The 12,497-nt window shown below is 33.6% G+C and overlaps 1 protein-coding gene across 1 annotated transcript; it reads left to right on the forward strand.

Moving 5' to 3' along the window:
* The first annotated feature begins 4,452 nt into the window (after positions 1-4,452).
* Positions 4,453-11,664, forward strand: LOC109813091 (uncharacterized). Its single transcript, XM_020377214.3, has 7 exons — positions 4,453-4,850; positions 5,638-5,709; positions 5,800-5,864; positions 9,309-9,444; positions 9,531-9,614; positions 10,734-10,836; positions 11,035-11,664. Exons 1-7 carry the CDS (start codon positions 4,611-4,613, stop codon positions 11,037-11,039), a joined length of 705 nt encoding a protein of 234 aa, XP_020232803.1. The 5' UTR covers positions 4,453-4,610; the 3' UTR covers positions 11,040-11,664.
* The last annotated feature ends 833 nt before the right edge of the window (positions 11,665-12,497 follow it).

Here is a 12,497-nt window from a genome sequence, read left to right on the forward strand (position 1 = left end):
AATAAATTCTTTTCAAATTTAGTGATGCAAGAAATCAAAGTTAGTACCATATCTGGTACTACAAATATAATTGAAGGCTCCGGAAGAGCTAATATATTGTTACCGGGAGGAACGAAGTTGCATATTAAAAATGCATTATATTCTCCTAAGTCTTATAGAAACTTATTAAGTTTCAAAGATATTCGTTTAAATGGGTTTCATATTGAAACAAACAATGAAGGGAATGTAGAATATCTTTATATCACGAAAATCCACTTGAATAAAAAGGAAGTATTGGAAAAATTACCTGCTTTCTCTTATGGACTGTATTGCACGTATGTTAATACAGTTGAATCAAATATTATTGTAAACCAGAAGTTTACAAATCAAAATAAATTTGAGGTTTGGCATGATCGATTGGGTCATCCTGGGACTATCATGATGCGAAAAATAATTGAAAATTCATGCGGACATTTATTGAAGAGCCGGGAGATTCTTCAATCAAATATTTTTTCATGTACCGCTTGTTCCCAAGGAAAGTTAATCATTAGACCATCACCAGCAAAAATTGGGCATGAATCTATCTTATTTTTAGAACGAATACAAGGTGATATTTGTGGACCAATACACTCCCCATGTGGACCATTTAGATATTTTATGGTTTTAATTGATGCATCAACAAGATGGTCACATGTTTGTTTATTATCAACTCGCAACCAGGCATTTGCGAGATTATTAGCTCAACTAATTAGATTAAGAGCTCATTTTCCTGATTATCCAATTAAGAAAATTCGTTTGGATAATGCTGGTGAATTCACATCTCATGCTTTTAATGAGTATTGTATATCCATTGGAATTGATATTGAACATCCGGTAGCACATGTTCATACACAAAATGGACTTGCAGAATCATTTATCAAACGTTTAAAACTAATTGCAAGACCATTACTCATGAGATCAAAACTTCCAATGTCAACTTGGGGGCATGCAATCTTACATGCCGCAATATTAATTCGCATCAGGCCAACAAGTTATCACAAATTTTCTTCTTTACAGTTGGTTTTTGGTGAGCAACCTAATATTTCTCATTTGAGAATCTTTGGGTGTGCTGTATATGTTCTAATTGCCCCTCCGCAAAGAACCAAAATGGGTCCTCAAAGAAGGTTGAAAATATATGTTGGTTATGAATCCCCATCTATAATAAAATATCTTGAACCATTAACAGGCGATTTATTTACGACTAGGTTTGCCGATTGCCATTTTAATGAGTTGATTTTCCCAACATTAGGGGGAGAACAAAAACAGTTGGAAAAAGATATTAGTTGGAATGAATTATCACTATCTCATCTTGATCCTCGTACAAAACAATGTGAACTAGAAGTTCAAAAGATAATTCATTTGCAAAATCTAGCCAACCAATTACCAAATGTATTCACAGATCCAAAAAGGGTGATTAAGTCATATGTACCAACGGCTAATGCTCCAATAAGAGTCGAAGTCCCTGTTGGACAAGTTAATACTACAAACGAGTCACAAATACGCCTGAAGCGTGGTAGACCAATTGGTTCCAAGGATAAAAATCCTCGAATAAAAAAGGGAGCTAAAGAGCAAAATGACCAAATTGAGGATGTAAAAATTCAAAAAGATTCCTCTGACATAATTCATATTCGAGTTCCAGAAGAAACTCAAGTACCTGAAATTATTGAAAATGAAGAGATCTCAATAAATTATGTCATGAATGGAATACGATGGAATCGAAACAATGTCAATATTGATGACGTATTTGCATATAATATAGCGCTAAATGAAATAAATGATATTGAGGATCAAGAACCAAAGTCCATCAACGATTGTCGACAAAGAAATGATTGGCCAAAATGAAAAGATGCAATTGAAGCAGAATTAGACTCGCTTGCTAAGCGAAATTTTTTTGGACCAGTGCTATGTACACCAAAAGGTGTAAAACCAATTGGATACAAATGGGTTTTTGTGCGAAAATGAAATGAAAATGGTGAAATTGTGAGATACAAAGCAAGACTAGTTGCTCAAGGTTTTTCACAAAGACCTGGTATTGATTTTGAAGAGACATATTCACCTGTAGCGGATGCAAACACTTTTCGATATTTAATTAGTTTGGTGGTACATGAAAATCTTAATTTACATCTAATGGATGTAGTTACAACATATTATATGACTCTCTTGATGCTGACATTTATATGAAACTCCCAGAAGAATTTAATTTGTCTGACGATGCAATTTCTAGAGAAGATTATTCGATTAAATTAAATAAGTCCCTATATGGGCTAAAGCAATCAGGTCGTATGTGGTATAATCGACTAAGTGAATACTTGATACAAGAAGGATATAAAAATGATCCAATTTGTCCGTGTATATTTATTAAAAGATCTCAAAATGGATTTGCCATAATTGTAGTTTATGTAGATGACATAAACATTATTGAAACTCCTGAAGAGCTTTCAAAAGCAATAGATTGCTTAAAGAAAGAATTTGAAATGTAGGATCTAGGAAGGACAAAGTTTTGTCTAGGATTGCAAGTTGAATACTTACAAAATAGAATTCTTGTGCATCAAGAAGGTTATATAGCAAAGGTGCTTAAAAGGTTTTATATGGACAAATCACATCCATTGTGCACTCCCATGGTTGTAAGATCTTTAGATGTTAATAAAGATCCATTTAGACCCCAAGAAAAGGATGAAGAAATACTTGGTCCTGAAGTACCATATCTTAGTGCTATAGGAGCACTAATGTACCTTGCTAATTATACACGACCTGATATAGCGTTTGCTGTTAATTTGTTAGCAAGATATAGTTCTTCACCTACACGAAGACATTGGAATGGAGTTAAACAAATACTTCGTTATCTTAGAGGTACAATGGATATGGGGTTATTATATTCAAATGTTTCCAAACCAGAACTAAATGGTTATGCAGATGTAGGTTATTTGTCGGATCCTCATAATGGTAAATCACAAACAGGATATTTGTTCACAAGTGGTGGTACAGCCATTTCATGGCGATCTGTAAAACAAACCATATCAGTCACTTCATCAAATCATGCTGAAATTTTAGCATTACATGAGGCAAGTCGTGAATGTGTTTGGCTAAGATCTGTGATTCAACACATACGGGAAACTTGTGGTTTATCTTCTGGAAAAATGACATCGACAGTTATATATGAAGATAATGTTGCATGTATTGCACAATTGAAAGATGGATACATCAAGGGAGATAGAACAAAGCATATTCTACCAAAATTCTTTTTTACTCATGATCTTCAAAGGAATGGTGATATAAATGTTCAACAAGTCCGCTCAAGTGACAATTTAGCAGATCTCTTTACAAAGTCACTTCCAAGAAAAGTTTTTGAACAGTTGATACACAAGATTGGACTCCGTCGTCTTAAAGATTGTATGCATGAGGGAGAGAAATAAATATTTATGAATGATGTACTCTTTTTCCTTCACTAGGTTTTTATCCCACAGGGTTTTTCCTAGTAAGGTTTTAACGAGACACATTCTAAATATTGGACATCCAAGGGAGAGTGTTATGAATAATAATTAGTGGCTTAATTAGTGGATGCCAATATTCATTATCAATCATTACCATTTATATGTCCGTTATGTATTATTCCTTTTATTGTGTAATTGTTCAGTTACTACATGTACTTATAAATAGGTTACTCCTCTCTCAAAGATAATACACCAGTCAGATTCTTTTCTCTATCTCATATTGTCTCATTTATTCTCTATACTTTTTCTTCCTTTTATAACAGACTTAAATTTTTCCTTTTTTTGTTTGACTAATCTCTTCGGGCTAAAAACCTATTTTGGTGTATTATAATCTTTTTTTGTTTCAATTTAGTCCCTCATTAATTTTTGGTCTCAATTTGGTCTCAAACTAATTAATTGGTTTCAATTTAGTCCCAAATTAATTAATTAGTTTTAATGTGAGACTTTCCGTCCAAATTGCACGTGGACGCTATGTAGATGCATACGTGGATGCCACGTGGATGAGAATTTTTTTAAACATACCTGGACCCAGAACGGCCCGTTCTGAAACCGGAACGGGCCGTTCTGGGTGCACTTTTGGTGTATTAATTTTGCATCCGGAACAGCCCGTTCCGGGTGCAAAATTAACACACTGAAAATATAACCAGAACGGCCCATCTATCTGAACCCCATCCACATGGCTCACCTTAATAGTTTTTCTTGTCTTTTTATTTTGAATACGTTGTTATTTTCTTAGAAAATCACAATGTAGGATAATAATTCAAGGGATTTATTGATAAAATTCGAATCATTGAATCCAATTCAAATTACATAATTATATTTTATAAAAATAAAATTAAACTGAAACTTATTTTAATATTCATATTAATGTTTTCCCTCAACGTCAATATCCGCGTACACCTGTTAGCAAGAGTAGCGGTTTGTTTCGTAAATTCCGTCAACGTACCATTAAGAGTAGTGTGGTGAGTGGTGGTACCTTTTTGAACCCACGCTTGCACCACTCTTCTCTTTACCTTGTCCTTTTCTCTTCTCTCTCTCCTCTCTCTCTCTCTCTCCCAACACACTACAAACTACACCCCCTACAGTCTCTCTCTCTCAAAAATGGTGGACCACTTCATTGTTTGCATTGATCAGATTATAGCTTCCTCGGCCTGTTTTGGATCAGTGAATGGGAAACAGTGTGATGGTGTTGACCCATTAATCCCCGTTTCTGGTAATGGTGGAGAAGGGTGTTCCTCTTCTTCAAACAATGGTGATGTTGTTGTTGAGTGCAGAATATGCCTTGAAGAAGATCAAGCCCAAGCCATGGAGGCCCCTTGTTCTTGTAATGGCACTCTCAAGGTGGTTTTTTTCTTTTTCTTCATAAACTTCATCTATCTTTTTTCCTCTCAAAAGTGTCAAACCCAATACCCAAAATAGCTAACCACCTTAACTTGTTGGAAAACATGTTACTTGATGAATAAGAACACCAAGTGGTTGTTGTGTTTTTTAAAAGTGAGAAAGTTTTAATTTTAGTGAGCAACTTATTGAGTCATGTGGAAAAACGCTGTTGGGTATGAGTTGGTAGTTGGTACCCGTCTCTGTATTGGTATTATGTTCTTACTTGTCATGCTCCTTCTTTCAAGTAGCACGAGTCTGCACTCTGCAGGCATGCAGTGTATTTACCTGTATCGATGCAATGGCTTCTTGAGTTAGTTCAATTGTTGTTACTGAAAGCATTTATGTCTGAGTGATCCATGTCTGATATATTGGTGAGTTTTACGTAGACTGTTGGAGGCCTAATACAACCCTTCTTCTTTCCTTTATATGAAACTTTGGTTTTTAACTAAGCCGAATGAAATCATGTGATTCGTGTAGCCAACCTCAGCTAATGGGATAAGGTTTTGTTGTTGTTGTTGTTGTTGTTATTGGAAGCATTTCAATTGTTCAAGTTCATGGTATGTTGCTTCATCTCATGAAACTTTTGTGGTTGACTTGTATTGCATCTAAAGATGAAGGGGAAGAGGGTTGGTTTCTACTAGATAGGGAGTTCAGTGAAGTTTCAGTGAATCTTTGTGGAAACTGGTGTAGTGGTTTTGACTTTAAGTTGGATTATGAACATGTTAGCTGACAATTTCTTGGCATGCAGTTTGCTCATAAGAAGTGTATCCAGAGATGGTGCAATAAGAAAGGAAATACGATATGTGAAATCTGTAATCAGGTTGGGGTTTTTTCAACTCATTCATGGTATTTTTTCTTCATGAGTTGCCAAGATTTAAAATTAGAAATTATGAGATTTCACTCTTTTTAGGCATTTTCACCAAATTATTCTCTTCCACCAGTCAGAAACAATGCAATTATGGCAATTGATATAAGGTAATTTTGAACATGTATTGAAGTAACTGATTTATAATGACTTCTTATTTCCATCTTCTGAAAGGTTTTGCTTAATGACTGTAAGTTGTGTGTGCTAAAATTTTCTATGTAAGCCAGGTAGTTGTCTCTATAATGCACCATGGCTACTTCTTCATTCTTGTATCTACGATATTCCTAGGGAAATGATAATGTATGAAGTGTAGAAAATTGATTGACTATGGTAAAGAAAGACTTTCCGATAGATGATTTGATTCTGGAATAAAATGACCTTACTGGTTGGACCAAGAAGAACATTGGAGAGAATTATGAAAAGGGATCTCATGGTAAATAATATCCCTATAACCAAATCCAATGACGTTGTATGATCCATGTAGTTGATCTCATCTCACCTACCAGGATAAGGCTATTGTTGTTGATGATGAATTGAAAAGAAGGTGCATGAATGAATTTAAATGCATTTTAATACCGTATAGAATTACTTCCCTTCAAATTACTTTTTAAATGTTGGTGCCACAAATTGCATATCAACAACATATTAGGAGTCCATTTGGATAAACTTATTGTACAAGTTAAAATCAACTCATGTACTTCAATTTGTTTAGAAGCTCCTTCTTCTAACTTCTCCATAAGCATTTATAAACTGAATAAATAAACTTGTCATCTTCTGACTTGGAGAAGTCTTGACAATGGGATTTCATAATTAAAAAACTCTCATAAACTAGAAGCTAATTCAAATTAGATTATGTCTATCAACAAGTCGTTGGTTCGAGTAGTACTGGACTCGATCTCCTTAAGCAAGGTCTCGAGTTTGAGTCTGGTTACTCTGGTATATGAAAAAAATGTAATTGGGAAGAGAGATCTCACTAAAGGTGGGTTAGCTAGGTCGTCCTATAGAGATTAATCATTAGCGAAGCTGGTAAATACTTCTTATCAATAACATGGTTACCAAAAAATTGAATTAGGTCTAGAAAAATAAAATTTTGCTATAGTCACGTTTTTTAGATTCTTATTTGTTAAAGATAAAGCCATTCACGTGTTCTCACCTAATAACTTGAAACTTTTAGTTTGTTCTTGACATGGTATTAAAACCTTTTTGACCAAATGGTCTAGAGTTCAATCATTGCTATCTAAAAGTTGAATTTTAGTGCAGGATAGGGGGACTTGTGCTTTGTCCATGCTTCAAGCCCAAAGGATTTTTGTATGAGTGGGAGTGTTAAAAATAAAATCACATTCATTTATCTTCACCTAATAGCTTCAACTTTTGGGATAGTTGATTCCTAATCCTAACATTATTAGTAAATGGTGATTGTCCTAATCTTTATGTTGACAGCAATTGTATTTGTTTGTTTCATCTTGTGCAGTTTCTAGGCTATATACCAGATGGTGGCACCTCATTTCTTAATTTTAAGTGGTTAAAGTATCTAGAAATTTGGCTAGCCTCCACTTTGGATATTTGAGACTAGCTTAATGTTGGTTGCATGTATATATCTCCTGTGATACCTTTGTGTTCATTCATAATTCTGTTTCTTTTCTATGGTTCATCATATCTTTAGATATAAACATTCAAAGTCTCATCAATTTCTGCACCTTCCCCAAGCATCAGTATATAGAACCATATCCCTACATTTGAAATATTTACATATCTTGCCCGCTCCAAAACTATGAAGCCACAATTTGAAACTTTGAATTATGAAGAGGTGATTAGTTAATAAGTTGGTTTTCACATTAGACATTGTCCATTGCAAGGCTACAAGATTACCTCATTATGGTTGGAATGTCAATTCAATTCAATTGTGTATTTAATTTAACTAAGTTATACATCATAGCAACTGGTCTTAGGCTTTCCATTTTAGATGTTTTAACAATTATCTGTTTGCTGTGTCTCACTGAGATGTTTTAACAATTCACTAAGATGTTTTAGCAAGCAGTCATCCATGTCATTGAGATCTTTGCTTTGTCTCACTCTATGTTGTTAGGAAGTCTCAGAATTGTGATATGATATAACTCAATCTCAATCAATAGGTACTAAGTTGATGAGGAATGTTTAGGAGTGTAAGCGGGTATGGGTAACCTACAAACCCGTACTGACTTAAACCAATCCAATGAGTTTGAATCGGATTTTTTTTAATATTCGGGTTAGACCCAACCCAATCCAACCAAAACCCTACACTGTATGGGTCAGGTAATAATATATAATAAAAATAATAATAATAATAATAATAATAATAATAGTGTTTGAATGATCATTTGTTTAAGACAATACTTACTATCATTATAACTTAGTAACGAGTTTTATGTTTTAAGTTGGTAGAATTGTAACAATATAAAAATATATTTATTTTATATTTTATTTTGTCTTAATTAATGTTGGTTTTTTTAGTTGATAATAATGTACAAATTAATAAATTTATTTTAGAATTAAATTTGTATCACTATTTGCTTTATAGGTTGATAACATTGTATTTGCAACAATATATCAATTGATTTACATTTATTTTGAAATATTTACATTTTTATAAGAAAATAAATAAATTTAATTATGTTGACCCGATAAACTCAACTCAATCCAATCCATTCGTGATTAGGTTGGGTTGGTTTGAGTTTTAAAAAAAAATTGTCCAAATTCGACCCAGCCCAACCCGTTAAATTTTGATTGGGTCAGGTAATGGGTTCATCTAAACAAACCCAGTCCAACCCAACCCGCTTACACCCCTAGGAATGTTGTTAAACACATCACAAATCTGAAGGTCATTCCTTGAAGCTATTTTTCAAGGTTTTATCCTTGTCCTGGCATTAGCAGCAACTGTTGGCCCTCCCCAATTGTCTACCCTCTAATGCTTCTCCCTTTTGTTTTTTTAAAAAAGAAAGGAATTAATTGCTGCAGGGTCTGACATTTTTGTTGGAAATTACACATTGATTAGAGATAAGGTCATAATAGTATATATAAGTGGAGAGTTGTCTTCACCTTACAAGTCAGTTTTATAGGATTGAGTTAGGTTTCTAATTCACTTTTTTAAGATGGTATCAGAGTCTATCCTAGTCATTCCTGTTGTTAGGCTTATTAGGCCACCTATTATCGGACCGTTACGGGATCATCTGTAGATGTCCAATTCAACAAATTTCACACTCAAGATGTTTAGTCCTTGGCGTGAGGAGGGCGTGTTGGATATCCCCCACTGACTAAAGATAAGGCAATAATAGTATGTATAAAAGTGGAGATCAATCCTCACCATACAAGTAAATTTTATAGGATTGAGTTAGATTTCTAACCTACTTTCTTAAGAACTTTCCTCCCCAAATTGCTGAAGATACCCCCACCTCAAGATGTGTAATGTTTTTGTTGATTTATTTATATCCCTCTAACCCTCACCTTTTTTCTATGCCTCTTTTCATATCCTTGATCAAGTTTTTGTCAAGTAAAATATATATCGTTCCCATATACAGGCAAGAATGGGGGCATAATGCTGGTCTCCATGTGGCTCTAACTTCAGCAGAGGACCAGTTGCTGCAAACTGAATATGAAGATTATGCCATGTCAGAAACCAGTAGCATTGTTTGCATTCGCTTTGTCACATTTATTGTAAGGAAACAGATGTAATGTTAAAGCATGTGTTGTTTTTTATCCTTTCTGAGAGCTAATGTGGCTGATGATAATATATTATACAGTTGCTGATAGTTTTACTTGTACACCAAGCTTTGATGGTCGCAAAGAACTCTGCAACTGGGCTAGAAGCATCAATTATCTTTAACGTAAGTAGCATGTTCTGACAACTTCATTTCTTGACACATTCACATGTGTGTTTGATGCCTCTCATTAAGAGGGTCTATGTTAGGAAGAATAGGACTGGAATCTTGGGGCTATTAATAGTATTAGAAGCCACCATTAATAGTAAAATGTAACTGAATGACTGTAATGGGTTATGGTAGTTATTACTTATAAGGCAATTAGGAGAAAAGTGTATGTCACTTTTGGGATTTGACCCAGGACTCTGGAACACCTGGAAATCAAAAAGAGAGAGAATTTCCACTGTATATTCTTGACATCTGATTCTATACTGCAATAGTATTGAAGCCTAAACCCTAAACCATAAACCATAGATAGATTTTTGAAATAAAGATTGATTTTTGTTATTCTATCTCTGATCCAGTTCTATCAGTGAGATTAATATGCACTAGTTTTGGGATATAGTGCTATGTTAATGAATTGAGCTTTGGTGGTAATTATGAGTGCACACTCATACTCTCTTAAAACAATATATACATATATGGAAGCTAGGTAAGCTTTCATAAAATGACACAAATTTGTCCAAAAGTATCTACTTTTTGAAATTCCTTTATGCCATCTTATAGGGGAAAGTTCATGAATATGCAATTTTTTATTTTTTTTTTGCATAATCACCTGGTTCAGGTTCAGTCATAAATCATATTATTAAGTTCTGTAAATGATATAACACATTTTATTACTGAAACTGAAGAACTGGATTCTTTTTCAATCAATTATCTAAGTTGGTGGAATAGCTTTTGGTTCTTATCACTTGGTATCCAAAAGGGTTGTGTATTTAGAAGTTTTTGGTGGGTTTCTGTGCACAAACCTGGCAATGAAAATAAGGTAGGCTGGCACATTGGGTAAAAATTTGTTTGGCGTCAGCATGGGAATTGCAAATAAAAAAAATAAATAAAAAACTCTTCAAGCTTTTCCATTGCCACCTACTATTTTTAGGCCCCAGCATGTTGTGTTGGGTCACAACAGATCAGAATTCAGGTTTAGAAACCTACTGTGCTAACTTTGGACTTGAATATTTTTAGCTTCATATCGTCTGTGTTTGCTTTTCTGGCTACAAAATGTTAACTTAGCATGGTTGGTTGCAGTTTGAGATGCCACTCCTTCAATTTGCTGGTGTTCTTTTGCCATGCTATGCGATAGCTCGTTCCTGGTATGTCATACAGAACCGGAGGAGAAGACAAGTCATAGGTATGGCTTTAAGTGATGCTATATTGCTATTGGACTATTGTAGCATAATAAGTTATATTGATATATTTCATGTAAAGGATGCCCCATGATTTGTATGCATGAATGCTCTGAATGATTATTTTCTACATCATCTTGTAAGTAGAAAAAGAAGAACTGAAGTTTAGGTTCGTTGCTCCTTATAATAAGTATCTTTCGCAGGTTAAGAGATGGAAAATAGATGATGTTATCTTGGTTGGCTGTCACAAAAATGAAGCAGTTACAAACAGACGCAGCATGCTTTTGTTTGTCAGACTAACATATTAGTTGTATAAAGTATCACAAAACGAAGTTATCTTTCTAAGCAATTTTCTGCTTTTATTTCTTCCCGTGGAAAAGGAAAGTAAGAGCATATTTCAAGCGTGGTGCACTACACAATCGTGAATATTGGCGTTTGGTTAGGGGTGAAATCAGAAATTTCTTCAGGGCCAAAATAACTGATAGGTTCTATATGTTTTACAACGATGTATTTTCATCCATCCTTAACGTTAGTAGTAATGATATCAATTATTTTCATGGCTTGATATTTTGGCACATCAAACTCATGATGCACCAGTTTACTATTTCTAATCTTCATCACAGAAAAATCTTGGATGAAATTTCTGCGCTAGCAGATATATCTGCCATAAAGAATTTTGTAGCAGTAGGAATATTTAGAATTTATATAGTTTTGCTCAGTGCAATAAGCTTTCTGTATATTGAAGTTATAATTTTCTTTCAAGGTTCAATTGTTTATTTGTAAACATTGATGAGAACAGATTATACCATAGAATGCAAGTGTTTGATAACTCATGTGATACCACTTGACGATAATCTACAAAAATAACTATTAGTTGATTTTCTGTTATTCTTATAAAATTGACGTGATTCATGTTTGAATATTCTCGGGTGCCCATTCAAACATACCCTAATATTCATTGAGAATATTGATTACTTAATTCTTACATTAAATGAAAATATCAACCTGATTAAATTTAGTGCTGTTATTTTTATTTTTATTTTTGGTTGGTAGGTTTAGGGTGTAGGGTTTTAAAGGGAATCAAATAAGCCATGGGATATAAGCCATAGTGCGAAATTTCTAAATGAAAATTATAGGTACTTTATGTCTGACTTCTGAATAAGATTATTCATTATTCATGAGTAAACTACACGCTTCATTGAAGTGATAATTTTGTCTTTTTGATAACATAGTTTTAACATTGAAATGCTGGTCGGTTACTGTCTAGTTCTTTTGCTTGGCAAAGAAATAGAAGACCAGCAAAATGGAAGAGAATCTTTATTATTGTTATCCTATCTCGTTATCATTTGGCTAATATCATGTGGGATGCATCTACAAAGAAAGTGTTTTTATCTGAGAAACAAAAATAAATATGAACTATAAGATATTATTATAAATTATTAAAAAAAATTCAAGTCTCAAATTATTTAGTATTGAAACAAATAGAGGGTTTATAAGTAGAGAATAACTCACATTCTAATATGATATTAAAGTTGTTTAGATCTCCTAAAAGAAAGGTCATTTATTATTTATATATGCATCAAATTTAATAGTGTTGTATGTAAAGAAAAAATCTTAAGTCTCTTTATCCTATATCATTAAAATAAGTTACTCATCTTTTATTCAC

The sequence above is a fragment of the Cajanus cajan genome, chromosome 3, assembly GCF_000230855.2.
Source record: "Cajanus cajan strain Asha chromosome 3, NIPB_CcT2T_4, whole genome shotgun sequence".
NCBI classification, from domain to species: domain Eukaryota; kingdom Viridiplantae; phylum Streptophyta; class Magnoliopsida; order Fabales; family Fabaceae; genus Cajanus; species Cajanus cajan.